The 22,596-nt window shown below is 32.9% G+C and overlaps 1 protein-coding gene across 1 annotated transcript; it reads left to right on the forward strand.

The window, feature by feature from the left end:
• Nucleotides 1-552: 552 nt before the first annotated feature.
• LOC128237793 (deleted in malignant brain tumors 1 protein-like) lies at nt 553-21,399 on the forward strand. The gene is made up of 15 exons (XM_052953378.1): nt 553-571; nt 4,075-4,222; nt 4,592-4,758; nt 6,242-6,389; nt 6,767-6,933; nt 7,675-7,851; nt 11,300-11,447; nt 11,817-11,983; nt 13,470-13,617; nt 13,995-14,161; nt 14,903-15,079; nt 18,535-18,682; nt 19,053-19,219; nt 20,706-20,853; nt 21,231-21,399. Exons 1-15 carry the CDS (start codon nt 553-555, stop codon nt 21,397-21,399), a joined length of 2,265 nt encoding a protein of 754 aa, XP_052809338.1.
• Nucleotides 21,400-22,596: the final 1,197 nt, after the last annotated feature.

Consider the following 22,596-nt stretch of genomic DNA (forward strand, 5'->3'; position numbering starts at 1 on the left):
CACAGAAGCGTGCTCTGTACCGGACGTAAACGATGCTTCCAAAGATTCTGGGGCAGCGATTGCTTACAACACGACCGTTACATACACATGTGCAGTAGGTCAAATCCATACTAATGGCGATTTAGTAAGGACATGTCAAGCTGACGGCCAATTGGACGGTATTTCCCCAACTTGTACTCGAGGTTTGTTAGTATTAGGTTTAATTATTCGGCTACTGGTTACACAACTATGTTATTTATTGTAGACTCAACATTCTCGTACAATAATTGAAACATAAGTCTAAACATTCGCATTTAGTATTGTATTTAATTGATTAACCTCATCATTTTGAATTCGTGTGTCACCTTCGGCGTCTTTATGTTTTAGTAATATGATCATTAAAACGATTTTATGCTTATGTCAATGATAATTGTTTACATAAATATTGCATCGAATCATGTATAGATCGTTTATTAAGACAAAACGCTATAGTCTGTCTTAGCAATGAGAATCATACAACCGGATTTGCACTGTAAATATTATATGATGCTGGAATTAAATATTAGAGTTAAAATGTTAGCTATCCAGGCAGGTAAATTGGGTATATTCAAAGGAGAATAAAATATTTCTTCCATTTTTTACAAATATCTTGAATATCATCTAAGACAACAGTACTTCTATGAACTTTTATCGATCTAGATTGTTTTTCCTTTCCTATGAAATGCGTTCTTTGCAAGTAGTTTCGCCAAATTCACTTTGATTGTGATTTTAAATAAATAATTAAAACATTATGCACGTTTTTTTTGTTCGAACATTCTACGTAAGTGGACAGGATGAGACTCGGGGAAAATTATCTAGTAACGATTTTTCATTTCAACCATGCATACCATTTCAGCAAATCATATATTCTAGAAAGTGTATCACTCCACGAAGGTTTTCAAACCTGCATCTTCTTATAAGAACATCCATAACAAAGTTCATTCTTTAGTAACTTGTTTTCGTCATCCATTTCTTACTAAATAGCATTACAGTAACTCAAACAATTATAAACAAGTTCATATTTACTAATCATATTTGCACTGGTTATTATGAGCCTCGGCTCACTAGGAAGGCGTAATATTAGCTCTGCTGATTGCGAGATATCTTGATTATTTGTTATTTACAAGTGGAAAATTAACACTTTTGTGTTATGTGCTGCATAATCTTCTTACGGGATTTTATACATACTTAATTTTCAAAAGTCATACATTCAATTCATTAATTATTTAATTCTTTTATACATTAGTTCAATGATTCGATAATAAATTAATTCATTAATTTAATAATTCATTAATTTAATAATTCATTTATTCATTGATTAATTTATTCATTAATTAATTCATTCATTCGTTCGTTCGTTCGTTCGTTCGTTCGTACGAACATACATACATTCATTTATACAGTCAATCATTTTTTGTTCTTTCATTCATTCATTCCTTAGAAAACACTGAACAAGGACATCGCGATGTGACTTTTACATTCCTATGCTTGTTCAATGTGTTTATACTGTTCCTCTAAAATCGAGTATTATTTTTGGCGACTCCCACGGGCTTTTTGTGGCTTTCCGTGAGATCTTTTTGGAAACTTCTTATTCATTACTAAATCATTGAAATTATATCAACTTGTTTCTATCAATAAATGTTTCATCGTAACGTAGCTAGCCCAGACCCTCGATTAATGGCCTAGTTCCGCCCTTGGTTTACACGAGATATTCAAGTTGGTGTCCAAAATGGCCACCAGTAGAATTAAATGTAAAACATTCGTACAAATAGTGGCATGAACATTGATTGACATGTATACGTTTACCAGCACATGTTTAGTTCTAAAATAAAGAACATGTGAAATTGCATAACAAGAGCATTCTTCTTATCATTTATGTTCAAAATGATGTATATGAGATGTGTAAAAAACATCCTGATGTTGTTAAGACCGCTCTTGAAGAAGAAAGTAACACTTTGATAAACTGGTTTACTTCCAATTTATTCTTAACCTGACATATATTTAGCAATTTCAATATGCTCGAGCTATGATAATGTTAAAACATAAGACAATTAAATATACTGAATCACATTATTGTTTTCGAAGAGTAAGTTAAACTTTTAGGCGTTGGGGTAGATTAAATTATAATGCCTAGAATCCTTAATTGTTCAAAAAGGCAGCAAAGCAACTGAACAATCTTCAAAAACTAAGCATTTTTTACAATCAATATTAAGCTTATTATATTTAAATATTTCAATATAAACAGATCCAATTTCATCTACTGTCCTGTTGTAGGGCATTTTTGAAGCCATACCATCAAATAATAAAAAGGGCTTAAAAATTGTTTCTAAAGATTACACCTTAACTTACGAAAATATTCCTCATAGAGTGAGATTGTCAACATTACATATGATGCATCGCTATTGAAACATACAAATGTCTGCTCAGTGTTTCAATTGAATATGTTCAAAACCTTGTTGCGTTTGCGACATGTAATTTCATTTCCAGTAGAATAACTAAATATTGGAAAACCTCTCTCCGCGGAATAGCCTCCCAAAATAAGGTGTTCTTAAAACTACCTGGAATTTAGAATGCTGATCCGCACCTGGACATGTCCCTCTTGTAATGCCAATTGCGCAAATACGCTTTTATAACTAAAAACATAAGAAGAAATTGAGAATTATAAGGTGTTCCGCTGATTATCTTTTATCCCTTGTCTCCACGGAAAAGGAGTGTTCTTTTCAGTGGAATGGCCTACATCCACTAAACAAGATGTGGCATTAAAATATCAGAAAAGATTTTATCGGGCATTGTGAATATTAATAACATTTAATAAATGAAATAACAAGGGCTAATATATCTTTATCATTGTTTCAAATTTATATATCATTAACATCTGTCGAACACATATAACTACTTGTGGGTGTTTTTCGGCAAGTATTTGTTAAGGTGCTACGATTTGGAATTTTCAATTAACATTCTTACACAGTGGAATGTACTGACATTGTCAGGACGGTGGCCGGACAGAGATATGGATGGTTACCTTTAGGTAGGAATTTACCCAATCATTGGAGCAACTATGCCTTTGTACGCTACTGTTCCTAATAATTTCAGCAACATCTAGTAGTATTTAAATTACACGATAAATTAAGTATCTCATCTTAGCAACACTTTCCAAAGACATTTTCTAGCAAGCTACATTTTTGTAACATTTCTACAAACTACAAACTACAAATCATTGTACACTGCTATACTTCCCAAGTAATTCTATTTACATGTTTTTTCTGTTTTAAAAGTAAACGAGTATACTTAAGTTATACTCTTGAAAGAACTAACCATTTTACAGTGGTATGTCAAGTTAAGGAACAGTCGCGTGAGGAGTTAAGACAACTACTTGATGATATCACAGTGTAAGTTAAATATAGGTAAATAAGTAAAGCCACACCCATCTAATTAATTTTCATGAATTAAACACCCATAAGTTTTTTAAGTGTGTTGGATTTAAAAACAAAAGTGCTATGTTTAACCATCTGTTCAATTTGAGGATCAGAACAAATCTAAATTTCACTTTTTTTTAATGGTTCAAATATAATTTTGTACAAGATAAAAACCGAAATCTTAAATAGCCTCCAAATGAAACAAAATGATGAATTTCTTTCAAATTAATATTTGGTCATTAAACAATTACCCTTACCAACCTGCATGCTTTTATTTGTTTTAATTTAGGCACAATTGTTGAGAGAGCAAAGTGTTACCCCATGTCCATTTGTAGGCCTATTAATTACTCGTACAATTTCCAAAAACCTTCTAAAAGTGTAAATTGAAAACCTGGTCGCATTGCAGCATGTCTAGTAATATGTTTTCCTTTGCACAATGGTTGCGAGTCCTATTACAATTTTATACTGTCATAGCCATACTAGAATTTTATTTCAATATTACCATTTTTCAAGCACTATCGACACCAGTTCCTTCGACTACCAAACGGCATGCAGAGAATCTTGCGGTAGCTTTTCACAATGGAATGTTGACATTTTAAAGCCACGATATGATTAAAATTCAAAATGTTTTTTTCTTAAGGTTCACGTGCTATCAGACTACGTAACGGTACAACGCAATTACAGGGGCGTGTTGAAGTACTTCACAATGGAACATGGGGTACTGTCTGTGGGGATGGTATAGACACAAACTTTGCCAAAGTCGTGTGTCGACAGCTCGATTATGCAACGTATGTTATTTTGCTAAAAAGATCAATGATTAAATCAAAACAATTTTTAAAGTATTTCTCGGTTAAGCATTTGTTGCTTTTTTGAAATTATTTTTCTTCGCTTTTATCACTTTTTCATGCCAATAGGTTCCAAATTTATTGCAAGTATGGGATACACAAATGCAAAATTGAAAAAGATTTAAGCTTTCATTTTATTCCAGGAATCGGAATCAAGCGAGTGTCTTTATGCATTGAGCATTCGAAGTGATCGTGTAACAAAATGGTGAAAAACAATTTATCTTCACAACTGCATAGTTAATGAGTGCAAAGAGTCAATGACAAAAAAAATGCATTTCTAAAATTTAATGTATAAGACTTGCTTAATTTCAGTCACAATGTGACGTTACGTTCACATGCCTATTTCGGTGCAGGTAGTGGCGAGATTTGGCTGGACAATGTTACTTGTCAAGGAAACGAGACTGTGATCGACTTGTGTATGTTCAGCCAATGGGGTCAGCACAGCTGCGGACATACAGAAGATGTCGGAGTTATATGTAGTATATAACAACTTTTATTTCTCCATTTCTGAAGAGTACAATAGAAAAATATATTATAGTATAGTTCATACAACAGGCATACACAGGGTACAAGCATAATAAATCATTTAGATACAAAAGTAAGTACAATCGAGAATGTTCATCGAAAAACATAGAAGGTAATGCGAATGTTTCATGTAAAAATGCAAGCCTAACAAAGTCAGCTCTTAAGGAACATTAATGACCATTTGGATATCAAAACAATCCAATTTAGAACATCTTCAACTATTGACGATAGCTAAAGCAAGATCTTTGAAAGTAAGATTTAGGAAAAATATCATGAACAAGTAGTCCGCCAAGATCAATAAGGCGTCGACGATGGCTGCCAAATTTAAACAAAATTAATTTTCTGCAATGTGTCTGAAAAATGTTTTTTTTCCAATATTGACTGATGCAAAGTAAAATTTTACTAAAACTGAAGGTAAAACTAGGTATTTAAATTGGAGTTTGTTGGCAGGATGGTGGTTAGGCGAGTGTTTTGCAACAATTTGTATTATCTCCGGGCTGTAACTTGGCCATGCAAAAGTTGATTTTAAAATAGCGCATACTCACCACGAGTAACTGGCATTACGTGTGCAAGACCAATGTCACTAGGTAAAAGGTCAAAAACACACGAAATGCCCAAAACTCCTTGTGTTTTGACTTGTCCGGGCTGTAACATATCCACGCATTAAAAGACTTTACAATCATGTATCAAAGATCAAGGTCACATTAAGGGCATTGTTCAAAATGCCATGTATGTTGGCTTCTTCGAGCTGTATCTAGATTATGCATTGGCAAATGGCATAAATGTTTACCCTGCAAGACACATGTATAAACGTATAAATTAAAATCAAATTTTAATGTTCTGTGGTAATATTTGCTTGTTTTAACTTGTTTGACATCCCTGTTATGCATAGCTATACATTTGTCACTACTTACATTCCTAATCAAAGCACATGCCAATATACCATCATGCCAATAAAGCGAAAAGAGTTCGATATTCATAACAACGTTTTGAGATTAAACGCAGGAACCTTTCGTTGGACTGTTTAATCATATTTATTCATATGCGTATTTGATATCGGTGCGTTTCGACAAAGCACTAGTCTTAACATAGAGAAGCATATACAGCATCCCGTTATCTTTGCCAATCTGAAGGCATATCGAACACTAGTTCAAATTGCACAAACCTTCTAATTGCGCTCATTGAAAACCTGGTCGCATTGCGGTCTTGTAGTAATTATTTATTTATTTCGGGACAATGGTTGCGAGTCCTGTAATAAGGTTCAAATTATCATAGTTACCTGAGAATATAATTGAAATCTTTCCAATTTTCAAGCACTATCTACATCGTCTATATTCGAATGCTTATCGGCTATAGGAGGGACTTGCGGAAACCTTTGTTAAACTTTTAAAAGCTACGTTAGAATTGAAATTAAAAAGTACTTTTTTTCTTTTTTAGGTGCAAGTTCTATAAGACTACATAACGGTGCAACGCAATTGGAGGGTCGTGTTGAAGTATTCCACAATGGAACATGGGGTACGATCTGTGGCTATGCAATAAACATTAACTTTGCCAAAGTCGTGTGTCGACAGCTCGGATATGATACGTAAGTTATTTTGCTAAATTAGTAAGTGATAAAAACAGAGCAAACTTGTTGAAATATTTCTTGATAAAACATTCATTGCTTTTCTAAACATTTCTTATCGCTTTAATCTCTTATTTATGTAAACGTTCCAAATATTAATTGGCAGTTTTGAATACACAAATGAAAAAAACAATGGAAATACATATGCATTTATGTCAATCAAAGAATCAGAATCGATTACGATTTTTATACTTTGAGCATGTGTATCGATTCAGTAGCAAAATATTATTTTTAATATCAAAAGCAGTTGCATATATCATGAATCGAAAGGGTCAATAATCAGAGGAAATGCAATTTTAACAGATACTTATTTATTTATCAAACTTGTTCAATTCCAGTGATAATGTGGCGGTACTTTTGAATGCCTATTTCGGTGCAGGTAGTGGTCAGATTTGGCTGGAGCAGGTTACTTGTCAAGGAAACGAGACTGTGATCAATTTGTGTATGTTCAGACCATGGGGACAGCATTACTGTGGACATTATCAAGATGTCGGAGTTATTTGTAGTAAATATCACCTTTCACCTCTCCGTTCCGGTAGAATTCAATAGCAAAATGCATAATATAAAAGCTTTGTACATACATTAATCAAGCATAAAAAACGTACAAAATGAGTGAATTAGCTCCGTCACATATTTCATTGCCATGTTACACAATTGTTCTTTATCAAATGTTTTTCGATAGTTTTTAGAGATTTAACTGTGAAATGAAATTGATTTTTCATTATTAGAAACAGTGAAAACAGTATTCTTTCATTGAATTGTTTTAAAGTTTAACCCTTTCTCAAGACAAGCTCAAACATCAGCACAGTAGGGCTAGGCGCAATTCCAACGACATCAATTCCGAAATGACGTTACGTTCGTTATGAGGATTGAGTATATTTTAAAAATGGAACAGAAAGTGATAAAAATAGTTACGAAGCTTCTTTTTAGGGGCAGTTAGGTAATTTCAGAAATAGTATTTAATATCTTAAATTGAACAGACAACAGGCGGTGCTTACTTTTACTAAAAATAGAAATAATGTAGTTCAAATTAAATCATAGTAAGCTTGATTGTATTTCAAATGAGACTTTCTGCTGTCGTATGGTGTTAATGCAAACACATACATACATTAAACAAATCCATTTGAACAATATAAATAGACAATGTTGTCAACATGCAATCTGTTAAAGTCCTTGTAAAGATTTGAAGTGTAAGTACAACGTTGCAATCGAAGTGTTATTGTTTGTTATATATTCGTTTTCACAGAAGCGTGCTCTGTACCGGACGTAAACGATGCTTCCAAAGATTCTGGGGCAGCGATTGCTTACAACACGACCGTTACATACACATGTGCAGTAGGTCAAATCCATACTAATGGCGATTTAGTAAGGACATGTCAAGCTGACGGCCAATTGGATGGTATTTCTCCAACTTGTACTCGAGGTTTGTTAGTATTAGGTTTAATTATTCGGCTACTGGTTATACTATTATGTTATTTATTGTAGACTCAACATTCTCGTTCAATAATTGAAACATAAGTCTAAACATTCGTATTTAGTATTGTATTTAATTGATTAACCTCATCATTTTGAATTCGTGTGTCACCTTCGGCGTCTTTATGTTTTTGTAATATGATCATTAAAACGATTTTATGCTTATGTCAATGATAATTGTTTACATAAATATTGCATCGAGTCATATATAGGTCGTTTATTAAAAAACAAAACGCTATAGTCTGTCTTAGCAATGAGAATCATACAACCGGATTTGCACTGTAAATATTATATGATGCTGGAATTAAATATTAGAGTTAAAATGTTAACTATCCAGGTAAATTGGGTATATTCAAAGGAGAAGAAAAATATTTCTTCCATTTTTTCAAACATCTTGATTATTTGTTATTTACAAGTTAAAAATTAACACTTTTGTGTTATGTGCTGCATAATCTTCTTACGGTGTTTTATACAACGCTTAATTTTCAAAAGTCATACATTCAATTCATTGATTATTTAATTCTTTTATACATTAATTCAATGATTCGATAATAGATTAATTCATTAATTTAATAATTCATTAATTTAATAATTCATTTATTCATTGATTAATTTATTCATTAATTAATTCATTCATTCGTTCGTTCGTTCGTTCGTTCGTTCGTACGAACATACATACATTCATTTATACATTCAATCATTTTTATTCTTTCATTCATTCATTCCTTAGAAAACACTGAACAAGGACATCGCGATGTGACTTTTACATTCCTATGCTTGTTCAATGTGTTTATACTGTTCCTCTAAAATCGAGTATTATTTTTGGCGACTCCCACGGGCTTTTTGTGGCTTTCCGTGAGATCTTTTTGAAAACTTCTTATTCATAACTAAATCATTGAAATTATATCAACTTGTTTCTATCAATAAATGTTTCATCGTAACGGCAATTAAATCGTGTAAATTTTGCATCTCGGTGCAAAGAAAGTTTGTTTGTTTAGTTTGCTAGCCCAGACCCTCGATTAATGGCCTCGTCCGCCCTTGGTTTACACGAGATATTCAAGTTGGTGTCCAAAATGGCCACCAGTAGATTTAAATGTTAAATATTTCTACAAATAGTGGCATGAACATTGACGTGTAGACGTTTACCAGCACATGTTTAGTTCTAAAATAAAGAACATGTGAAATTGCATAACAAGAGCATTCTTCTTGTTATTACTGTTCAAAATGATGTATATGAGATGTGTAAAAAACATCCTGATGTTGTTAAGACCACTCTTGAAGTAGAAAGTAACACTTTGATAAACTTGTTTACTTCCAATTTATTCTTAACCTGACATATATTTAGCAATTTCAATATGCTCGAGCTATGATAATGTTAAAACATAAGACAATTAAATACACTTAATCACATTATTGTTTTCGAAGAGTAAGTTAAACTTTTAGGCGTTGGGGTAGATAGTTTATTAAATTATAATGCCTAGAATTCAATCCTTAAATGTTCAAAAAGGCAGCAAAGCAACTGAATAATCTTTAAAAACTTAGCATTTTTTACAATCAATATTAAGCTTATTATATTTAAATATTTCAACAGATCCAATTTCATCTACTGTCCTGTTGTAGGGCATTTTTGAAGCCATACCATCAAATAATAAAAAGGGCTAAAAAATTGTTTCTAAAGATTACACCTTAACTTACGAAAATATTCCTCATAGAGTGAAATTGTCAACATTACATATGATGCATCGCTATTGAAACATACAAATGTCTGCTCAGTGTTTCAATTGAATATGTTCAAAACCTTGTTGCGTTTGCGACATGTAATTTCATTTTCAGTAAGAATAACTAAATATTGGAAAAACTCTCTGCGCGGAATAGCCTCCCAAAGAAAATAAGGTGTTCTTAAAACTACCTGGATTTTAGAATGCTGATCCGCACCTGGACATGTCCCTCTTGTGATGCCAATTGTGCAAATACGCTTTTATAACTAAAAACATAAGAAGAAATTGAGAATTATAAGGTGTTCCGCTGATTATCTTTTATCCCTTGTCTCCACGGAAAAGGAGTGTTCTTTCAGTGGAATGGCCTACACCCACTAAACAAGATGTGGCATTCAAATATCAGAAAAGATTTCATCGGGCATTGTGAATATTAATAACATTTAATAAATGAAATAACAAGGGCTAATATATCTTTATCATTGTTTCAAATTTATATATCATTAACATCTGTCGAACACATATAACTACTTGTGGGTGTTTTTCGGCAAGTGTTTGTTAAGGCGTTACGATTTGGAATTTTTAATTAACATTCTTACACAGTGGAAGGTACTGACATTGTCAGGACGGTGGCCGGACAGAGATATGGATGGTTACCTTTAGGTAGGAATTTACCCAATCATTGGAGCAACTATGCCTTTGTACGCTACTGTTCCTAATAATTTTAGCAACATCTAGTAGTATTTAAATTACACGATAAATTAAGTATCTCATCTTAGCATTTTTTTCCAAAGACGTTTTCTAGCAAACTACATTTTTGTAACATTTCTACAAACTACAAACTACAAATCATTGTACACTGCTATACTTCCCAAGTAATTCTATTTACATGTTTTTCTGTTTTAAAAGTAAACGAGTATACTTAAGTTATACTCTTGAAAGAACTAACCATTTTACAGTGGTATGTCAAGTTAAGGAACAGTCGCGTGAGGAGTTAAGACAACTACTTGATGATATCACAGTGTAAGTTAAATAAGTAAAGCCACACCCATCTAATTAATTTTCATGAATTAAACACCCATAAGTTTTTTAAGTGTGTTGGATTTAAAAACAAAAGTGTTATGGTTAACCATCTGTTCAATTTGAAGATCAGAACAAATCTAAATTTCACTTTTTTTTAATGGTTCAAATATAATTTTGTACAAGATAAAAACCGAAATCTTAAATAGCCTCCAAATGAAACAAAATGATGAATGTCTTTCAAATTAATATTTGGTCATTAAACAATTGTTACCCTTACCAACCTGCATGCTTTTATTTGTTTTAATTTAGGCACAATTGTTGAGAGGGCAAAGTGTTACCCCATGTCCATTTGTAGGCCTATTAATTACTCGTACAATTTCCAAAAACCTTCTAAAAGTGTAAATTGAAAACCTGGTCGCATTGCAGCATGTCTAGTAATATGTTTTCCTTTGCACAATGGTTGCGAGTCCTATTACAATTTTATACTGTCATAGCCATACTAGAATTTTATTTCAATATTTCCATTTTTCAAGCACTATCGACACTAGTTCCTTCGACTACCAAACGGCATGCAGAGAATCTTGCGGTAGCTTTTCACAATGGAATGTTGACATTTTAAAGCCACGATATGATTAAAATTCAAAATGTTTTTTTCTTAAGGTTCACGTGCTATCAGACTACGTAACGGTACAACGCAATTACAGGGGCGTGTTGAAGTACTTCACAATGGAACATGGGGTACTGTCTGTGGGGATGGTATAGACACAAACTTTGCCAAAGTCGTGTGTCGACAGCTCGATTATGCAACGTATGTTATTTTGCTAAAAAGATCAATGATTAAATCAAAACAATTTTTAAAGTATTTCTCGGTTAAGCATTTGTTGCTTTTTTGAAATTATTTTTCTTCGCTTTTATCACTTTTTCATGCCAATAGGTTCCAAATTTATTGCAAGTATGGGATACACAAATGCAAAATTGAAAAAGATTTAAGCTTTCATTTTATTCCAGGAATCGGAATCAAGCGAGTGTCTTTATGCATTGAGCATTCGAAGTGATCGTGTAACAAAATGGTGAAAAACAATTTATCTTCACAACTGCATAGTTAATGAGTGCAAAGAGTCAATGACAAAAAAAATGCATTTCTAAAATTTAATGTATAAGACTTGCTTAATTTCAGTCACAATGTGACGTTACGTTCACATGCCTATTTCGGTGCAGGTAGTGGCGAGATTTGGCTGGACAATGTTACTTGTCAAGGAAACGAGACTGTGATCGACTTGTGTATGTTCAGCCAATGGGGTCAGCACAGCTGCGGACATACAGAAGATGTCGGAGTTATATGTAGTATATAACAACTTTTATTTCTCCATTTCTGAAGAGTACAATAGAAAAATATATTATAGTATAGTTCATACAACAGGCATACACAGGGTACAAGCATAATAAATCATTTAGATACAAAAGTAAGTACAATCGAGAATGTTCATCGAAAAACATAGAAGGTAATGCGAATGTTTCATGTAAAAATGCAAGCCTAACAAAGTCAGCTCTTAAGGAACATTAATGACCATTTGGATATCAAAACAATCCAATTTAGAACATCTTCAACTATTGACGATAGCTAAAGCAAGATCTTTGAAAGTAAGATTTAGGAAAAATATCATGAACAAGTAGTCCGCCAAGATCAATAAGGCGTCGACGATGGCTGCCAAATTTAAACAAAATTAATTTTCTGCAATGTGTCTGAAAAATGTTTTTTTTTTTCCAATATTGACTGATGCAAAGTAAAATTTTACTAAAACTGAAGGTAAAACTAGGTATTTAAATTGGAGTTTGTTGGCAGGATGGTGGTTAGGCGAGTGTTTTGCAACAATTTGTATTATCTCCGGGCTGTAACTTGGCCATGCAAAAGTTGATTTTAAAATAGCGCATACTCACCACGAGTAACTGGCATTACGTGTGCAAGACCAATGTCACTAGGTAAAAGGTCAAAAACACACGAAATGCCCAAAACTCCTTGTGTTTTGACTTGTCCGGGCTGTAACATATCCACGCATTAAAAGACTTTACAATCATGTATCAAAGATCAAGGTCACATTAAGGGCATTGTTCAAAATGCCATGTATGTTGGCTTCTTCGAGCTGTATCTAGATTATGCATTGGCAAATGGCATAAATGTTTACCCTGCAAGACACATGTATAAACGTATAAATTAAAATCAAATTTTAATGTTCTGTGGTAATATTTGCTTGTTTTAACTTGTTTGACATCCCTGTTATGCATAGCTATACATTTGTCACTACTTACATTCCTAATCAAAGCACATGCCAATATACCATCATGCCAATAAAGCGAAAAGAGTTCGATATTCATAACAACGTTTTGAGATTAAACGCAGGAACCTTTCGTTGGACTGTTTAATCATATTTATTCATATGCGTATTTGATATCGGTGCGTTTCGACAAAGCACTAGTCTTAACATAGAGAAGCATATACAGCATCCCGTTATCTTTGCCAATCTGAAGGCATATCGAACACTAGTTCAAATTGCACAAACCTTCTAATTGCGCTCATTGAAAACCTGGTCGCATTGCGGTCTTGTAGTAATTATTTATTTATTTCGGGACAATGGTTGCGAGTCCTGTAATAAGGTTCAAATTATCATAGTTACCTGAGAATATAATTGAAATCTTTCCAATTTTCAAGCACTATCTACATCGTCTATATTCGAATGCTTATCGGCTATAGGAGGGACTTGCGGAAACCTTTGTTAAACTTTTAAAAGCTACGTTAGAATTGAAATTAAAAAGTACTTTTTTTCTTTTTTAGGTGCAAGTTCTATAAGACTACATAACGGTGCAACGCAATTGGAGGGTCGTGTTGAAGTATTCCACAATGGAACATGGGGTACGATCTGTGGCTATGCAATAAACATTAACTTTGCCAAAGTCGTGTGTCGACAGCTCGGATATGATACGTAAGTTATTTTGCTAAATTAGTAAGTGATAAAAACAGAGCAAACTTGTTGAAATATTTCTTGATAAAACATTCATTGCTTTTCTAAACATTTCTTATCGCTTTAATCTCTTATTTATGTAAACGTTCCAAATATTAATTGGCAGTTTTGAATACACAAATGAAAAAAACAATGGAAATACATATGCATTTATGTCAATCAAAGAATCAGAATCGATTACGATTTTTATACTTTGAGCATGTGTATCGATTCAGTAGCAAAATATTATTTTTAATATCAAAAGCAGTTGCATATATCATGAATCGAAAGGGTCAATAATCAGAGGAAATGCAATTTTAACAGATACTTATTTATTTATCAAACTTGTTCAATTCCAGTGATAATGTGGCGGTACTTTTGAATGCCTATTTCGGTGCAGGTAGTGGTCAGATTTGGCTGGAGCAGGTTACTTGTCAAGGAAACGAGACTGTGATCAATTTGTGTATGTTCAGACCATGGGGACAGCATTACTGTGGACATTATCAAGATGTCGGAGTTATTTGTAGTAAATATCACCTTTCACCTCTCCGTTCCGGTAGAATTCAATAGCAAAATGCATAATATAAAAGCTTTGTACATACATTAATCAAGCATAAAAAACGTACAAAATGAGTGAATTAGCTCCGTCACATATTTCATTGCCATGTTACACAATTGTTCTTTATCAAATGTTTTTCGATAGTTTTTAGAGATTTAACTGTGAAATGAAATTGATTTTTCATTATTAGAAACAGTGAAAACAGTATTCTTTCATTGAATTGTTTTAAAGTTTAACCCTTTCTCAAGACAAGCTCAAACATCAGCACAGTAGGGCTAGGCGCAATTCCAACGACATCAATTCCGAAATGACGTTACGTTCGTTATGAGGATTGAGTATATTTTAAAAATGGAACAGAAAGTGATAAAAATAGTTACGAAGCTTCTTTTTAGGGGCAGTTAGGTAATTTCAGAAATAGTATTTAATATCTTAAATTGAACAGACAACAGGCGGTGCTTACTTTTACTAAAAATAGAAATAATGTAGTTCAAATTAAATCATAGTAAGCTTGATTGTATTTCAAATGAGACTTTCTGCTGTCGTATGGTGTTAATGCAAACACATACATACATTAAACAAATCCATTTGAACAATATAAATAGACAATGTTGTCAACATGCAATCTGTTAAAGTCCTTGTAAAGATTTGAAGTGTAAGTACAACGTTGCAATCGAAGTGTTATTGTTTGTTATATATTCGTTTTCACAGAAGCGTGCTCTGTACCGGACGTAAACGATGCTTCCAAAGATTCTGGGGCAGCGATTGCTTACAACACGACCGTTACATACACATGTGCAGTAGGTCAAATCCATACTAATGGCGATTTAGTAAGGACATGTCAAGCTGACGGCCAATTGGATGGTATTTCTCCAACTTGTACTCGAGGTTTGTTAGTATTAGGTTTAATTATTCGGCTACTGGTTATACTATTATGTTATTTATTGTAGACTCAACATTCTCGTTCAATAATTGAAACATAAGTCTAAACATTCGTATTTAGTATTGTATTTAATTGATTAACCTCATCATTTTGAATTCGTGTGTCACCTTCGGCGTCTTTATGTTTTTGTAATATGATCATTAAAACGATTTTATGCTTATGTCAATGATAATTGTTTACATAAATATTGCATCGAGTCATATATAGGTCGTTTATTAAAAAACAAAACGCTATAGTCTGTCTTAGCAATGAGAATCATACAACCGGATTTGCACTGTAAATATTATATGATGCTGGAATTAAATATTAGAGTTAAAATGTTAACTATCCAGGTAAATTGGGTATATTCAAAGGAGAAGAAAAATATTTCTTCCATTTTTTCAAACATCTTGATTATTTGTTATTTACAAGTTAAAAATTAACACTTTTGTGTTATGTGCTGCATAATCTTCTTACGGTGTTTTATACAACGCTTAATTTTCAAAAGTCATACATTCAATTCATTGATTATTTAATTCTTTTATACATTAATTCAATGATTCGATAATAGATTAATTCATTAATTTAATAATTCATTAATTTAATAATTCATTTATTTATTGATTAATTTATTCATTAATTAATTCATTCATTCGTTCGTTCGTTCGTTCGTTCGTTCGTTCGTACGAACATACATACATTCATTTATACATTCAATCATTTTTTATTCTTTCATTCATTCATTCCTTAGAAAACACTGAACAAGGACATCGCGATGTGACTTTTACATTCCTATGCTTGTTCAATGTGTTTATACTGTTCCTCTAAAATCGAGTATTATTTTTGGCGACTCCCACGGGCTTTTTGTGGCTTTCCGTGAGATCTTTTTGAAAACTTCTTATTCATAACTAAATCATTGAAATTATATCAACTTGTTTCTATCAATAAATGTTTCATCGTAACGGCAATTAAATCGTGTAAATTTTGCATCTCGGTGCAAAGAAAGTTTGTTTGTTTAGTTTGCTAGCCCAGACCCTCGATTAATGGCCTCGTCCGCCCTTGGTTTACACGAGATATTCAAGTTGGTGTCCAAAATGGCCACCAGTAGATTTAAATGTTAAATATTTCTACAAATAGTGGCATGAACATTGACGTGTAGACGTTTACCAGCACATGTTTAGTTCTAAAATAAAGAACATGTGAAATTGCATAACAAGAGCATTCTTCTTGTTATTACTGTTCAAAATGATGTATATGAGATGTGTAAAAAACATCCTGATGTTGTTAAGACCACTCTTGAAGTAGAAAGTAACACTTTGATAAACTTGTTTACTTTCAATTTATTCTTAACCTGACATATATTTAGCAATTTCAATATGCTCGAGCTATGATAATGTTAAAACATAAGACAATTAAATACACTTAATCACATTATTGTTTTCGAAGAGTAAGTTAAACTTTTAGGCGTTGGGGTAGATAGTTTATTAAATTATAATGCCTAGAATTCAATCCTTAAATGTTCAAAAAGGCAGCAAAGCAACTGAATAATCTTTAAAAACTTAGCATTTTTTACAATCAATATTAAGCTTATTATATTTAAATATTTCAACAGATCCAATTTCATCTACTGTCCTGTTGTAGGGCATTTTTGAAGCCATACCATCAAATAATAAAAAGGGCTAAAAAATTGTTTCTAAAGATTACACCTTAACTTACGAAAATATTCCTCATAGAGTGAAATTGTCAACATTACATATGATGCATCGCTATTGAAACATACAAATGTCTGCTCAGTGTTTCAATTGAATATGTTCAAAACCTTGTTGCGTTTGCGACATGTAATTTCATTTTCAGTAAGAATAACTAAATATTGGAAAAACTCTCTGCGCGGAATAGCCTCCCAAAGAAAATAAGGTGTTCTTAAAACTACCTGGATTTTAGAATGCTGATCCGCACCTGGACATGTCCCTCTTGTGATGCCAATTGTGCAAATACGCTTTTATAACTAAAAACATAAGAAGAAATTGAGAATTATAAGGTGTTCCGCTGATTATCTTTTATCCCTTGTCTCCACGGAAAAGGAGTGTTCTTTCAGTGGAATGGCCTACACCCACTAAACAAGATGTGGCATTCAAATATCAGAAAAGATTTCATCGGGCATTGTGAATATTAATAACATTTAATAAATGAAATAACAAGGGCTAATATATCTTTATCATTGTTTCAAATTTATATATCATTAACATCTGTCGAACACATATAACTACTTGTGGGTGTTTTTCGGCAAGTGTTTGTTAAGGCGTTACGATTTGGAATTTTTAATTAACATTCTTACACAGTGGAAGGTACTGACATTGTCAGGACGGTGGCCGGACAGAGATATGGATGGTTACCTTTAGGTAGGAATTTACCCAATCATTGGAGCAACTATGCCTTTGTACGCTACTGTTCCTAATAATTTTAGCAACATCTAGTAGTATTTAAATTACACGATAAATTAAGTATCTCATCTTAGCATTTTTTTCCAAAGACGTTTTCTAGCAAACTACATTTTTGTAACATTTCTACAAACTACAAACTACAAATCATTGTACACTGCTATACTTCCCAAGTAATTCTATTTACATGTTTTTTCTGTTTTAAAAGTAAACGAGTATACTTAAGTTATACTCTTGAAAGAACTAACCATTTTACAGTGGTATGTCAAGTTAAGGAACAGTCGCGTGAGGAGTTAAGACAACTACTTGATGATATCACAGTGTAAGTTAAATAAGTAAAGCCACACCCATCTAATTAATTTTCATGAATTAAACACCCATAAGTTTTTTAAGTGTGTTGGATTTAAAAACAAAAGTGTTATGGTTAACCATCTGTTCAATTTGAAGATCAGAACAAATCTAAATTTCACTTTTTTTTTAATGGTTCAAATATAATTTTGTACAAGATAAAAACCGAAATCTTAAATAGCCTCCAAATGAAACAAAATGATGAATGTCTTTCAAATTAATATTTGGTCATTAAACAATTGTTACCCTTACCAACCTGCATGCTTTTATTTGTTTTAATTTAGGCACAATTGTTGAGAGGGCAAAGTGTTACCCCATGTCCATTTGTAGGCCTATTAATTACTCGTACAATTTCCAAAAACCTTCTAAAAGTGTAAATTGAAAACCTGGTCGCATTGCAGCATGTCTAGTAATATGTTTTCCTTTGCACAATGGTTGCGAGTCCTATTACAATTTTATACTGTCATAGCCATACTAGAATTTTATTTCAATATTTCCATTTTTCAAGCACTATCGACACTAGTTCCTTCGACTACCAAACGGCATGCAGAGAATCTTGCGGTAGCTTTTCACAATGGAATGTTGACATTTTAAAGCCACGATATGATTAAAATTCAAAATGTTTTTTTCTTAAGGTTCACGTGCTATCAGACTACGTAACGGTACAACGCAATTACAGGGGCGTGTTGAAGTACTTCACAATGGAACATGGGGTACTGTCTGTGGGGATGGTATAGACACAAACTTTGCCAAAGTCGTGTGTCGACAGCTCGATTATGCAACGTATGTTATTTTGCTAAAAAGATCAATGATTAAATCAAAACAATTTTTAAAGTATTTCTCGGTTAAGCATTTGTTGCTTTTTTGAAATTATTTTTCTTCGCTTTTATCACTTTTTCATGCCAATAGGTTCCAAATTTATTGCAAGTATGGGATACACAAATGCAAAATTGAAAAAGATTTAAGCTTTCATTTTATTCCAGGAATCGGAATCAAGCGAGTGTCTTTATGCATTGAGCATTCGAAGTGATCGTGTAACAAAATGGTGAAAAAACAATTTATCTTCACAACTGCATAGTTAATGAGTGCAAAGAGTCAATGACAAAAAAAATGCATTTCTAAAATTTAATGTATAAGACTTGCTTAATTTCAGTCACAATGTGACGTTACGTTCACATGCCTATTTCGGTGCAGGTAGTGGCGAGATTTGGCTGGACAATGTTACTTGTCAAGGAAACGAGACTGTGATCGACTTGTGTATGTTCAGCCAATGGGGTCAGCACAGCTGCGGACATACAGAAGATGTCGGAGTTATATGTAGTATATAACAACTTTTATTTCTCCATTTCTGAAGAGTACAATAGAAAAATATATTATAGTATAGTTCATACAACAGGCATACACAGGGTACAAGCATAATAAATCATTTAGATACAAAAGTAAGTACAATCGAGAATGTTCATCGAAAAACATAGAAGGTAATGCGAATGTTTCATGTAAAAATGCAAGCCTAACAAAGTCAGCTCTTAAGGAACATTAATGACCATTTGGATATCAAAACAATCCAATTTAGAACATCTTCAACTATTGACGATAGCTAAAGCAAGATCTTTGAAAGTAAGATTTAGGAAAAATATCATGAACAAGTAGTCCGCCAAGATCAATAAGGCGTCGACGATGGCTGCCAAATTTAAACAAAATTAATTTTCTGCAATGTGTCTGAAAAATGTTTTTTTTTTTCCAATATTGACTGATGCAAAGTAAAATTTTACTAAAACTGAAGGTAAAACTAGGTATTTAAATTGGAGTTTGTTGGCAGGATGGTGGTTAGGCGAGTGTTTTGCAACAATTTGTATTATCTCCGGGCTGTAACTTGGCCATGCAAAAGTTGATTTTAAAATAGCGCATACTCACCACGAGTAACTGGCATTACGTGTGCAAGACCAATGTCACTAGGTAAAAGGTCAAAAACACACGAAATGCCCAAAACTCCTTGTGTTTTGACTTGTCCGGGCTGTAACATATCCACGCATTAAAAGACTTTACAATCATGTATCAAAGATCAAGGTCACATTAAGGGCATTGTTCAAAATGCCATGTATGTTGGCTTCTTCGAGCTGTATCTAGATTATGCATTGGCAAATGGCATAAATGTTTACCCTGCAAGACACATGTATAAACGTATAAATTAAAATCAAATTTTAATGTTCTGTGGTAATATTTGCTTGTTTTAACTTGTTTGACATCCCTGTTATGCATAGCTATACATTTGTCACTACTTACATTCCTAATCAAAGCACATGCCAATATACCATCATGCCAATAAAGCGAAAAGAGTTCGATATTCATAACAACGTTTTGAGATTAAACGCAGGAACCTTTCGTTGGACTGTTTAATCATATTTATTCATATGCGTATTTGATATCGGTGCGTTTCGACAAAGCACTAGTCTTAACATAGAGAAGCATATACAGCATCCCGTTATCTTTGCCAATCTGAAGGCATATCGAACACTAGTTCAAATTGCACAAACCTTCTAATTGCGCTCATTGAAAACCTGGTCGCATTGCGGTCTTGTAGTAATTATTTATTTATTTCGGGACAATGGTTGCGAGTCCTGTAATAAGGTTCAAATTATCATAGTTACCTGAGAATATAATTGAAATCTTTCCAATTTTCAAGCACTATCTACATCGTCTATATTCGAATGCTTATCGGCTATAGGAGGGACTTGCGGAAACCTTTGTTAAACTTTTAAAAGCTACGTTAGAATTGAAATTAAAAAGTACTTTTTTTCTTTTTTAGGTGCAAGTTCTATAAGACTACATAACGGTGCAACGCAATTGGAGGGTCGTGTTGAAGTATTCCACAATGGAACATGGGGTACGATCTGTGGCTATGCAATAAACATTAACTTTGCCAAAGTCGTGTGTCGACAGCTCGGATATGATACGTAAGTTATTTTGCTAAATTAGTAAGTGATAAAAACAGAGCAAACTTGTTGAAATATTTCTTGATAAAACATTCATTGCTTTTCTAAACATTTCTTATCGCTTTAATCTCTTATTTATGTAAACGTTCCAAATATTAATTGGCAGTTTTGAATACACAAATGAAAAAAACAATGGAAATACATATGCATTTATGTCAATCAAAGAATCAGAATCGATTACGATTTTTATACTTTGAGCATGTGTATCGATTCAGTAGCAAAATATTATTTTTAATATCAAAAGCAGTTGCATATATCATGAATCGAAAGGGTCAATAATCAGAGGAAATGCAATTTTAACAGATACTTATTTATTTATCAAACTTGTTCAATTCCAGTGATAATGTGGCGGTACTTTTGAATGCCTATTTCGGTGCAGGTAGTGGTCAGATTTGGCTGGAGCAGGTTACTTGTCAAGGAAACGAGACTGTGATCAATTTGTGTATGTTCAGGACCATGGGGACAGCATTACTGTGGACATTATCAAGATGTCGGAGTTATTTGTAGTAAATATCACCTTTCACCTCTCCGTTCCGGTAGAATTCAATAGCAAAATGCATAATATAAAAGCTTTGTACATACATTAATCAAGCATAAAAAACGTACAAAATGAGTGAATTAGCTCCGTCACATATTTCATTGCCATGTTACACAATTGTTCTTTATCAAATGTTTTTCGATAGTTTTTAGAGATTTAACTGTGAAATGAAATTGATTTTTCATTATTAGAAACAGTGAAAACAGTATTCTTTCATTGAATTGTTTTAAAGTTTAACCCTTTCTCAAGACAAGCTCAAACATCAGCACAGTAGGGCTAGGCGCAATTCCAACGACATCAATTCCGAAATGACGTTACGTTCGTTATGAGGATTGAGTATATTTTAAAAATGGAACAGAAAGTGATAAAAATAGTTACGAAGCTTCTTTTTAGGGGCAGTTAGGTAATTTCAGAAATAGTATTTAATATCTTAAATTGAACAGACAACAGGCGGTGCTTACTTTTACTAAAAATAGAAATAATGTAGTTCAAATTAAATCATAGTAAGCTTGATTGTATTTCAAATGAGACTTTCTGCTGTCGTATGGTGTTAATGCAAACACATACATACATTAAACAAATCCATTTGAACAATATAAATAGACAATGTTGTCAACATGCAATCTGTTAAAGTCCTTGTAAAGATTTGAAGTGTAAGTACAACGTTGCAATCGAAGTGTTATTGTTTGTTATATATTCGTTTTCACAGAAGCGTGCTCTGTACCGGACGTAAACGATGCTTCCAAAGATTCTGGGGCAGCGATTGCTTACAACACGACCGTTACATACACATGTGCAGTAGGTCAAATCCATACTAATGGCGATTTAGTAAGGACATGTCAAGCTGACGGCCAATTGGATGGTATTTCTCCAACTTGTACTCGAGGTTTGTTAGTATTAGGTTTAATTATTCGGCTACTGGTTATACTATTATGTTATTTATTGTAGACTCAACATTCTCGTTCAATAATTGAAACATAAGTCTAAACATTCGTATTTAGTATTGTATTTAATTGATTAACCTCATCATTTTGAATTCGTGTGTCACCTTCGGCGTCTTTATGTTTTTGTAATATGATCATTAAAACGATTTTATGCTTATGTCAATGATAATTGTTTACATAAATATTGCATCGAGTCATATATAGGTCGTTTATTAAAAAACA

The sequence above is a fragment of the Mya arenaria genome, chromosome 6, assembly GCF_026914265.1.
Source record: "Mya arenaria isolate MELC-2E11 chromosome 6, ASM2691426v1".
Lineage (NCBI taxonomy): Eukaryota > Metazoa > Mollusca > Bivalvia > Myida > Myidae > Mya > Mya arenaria.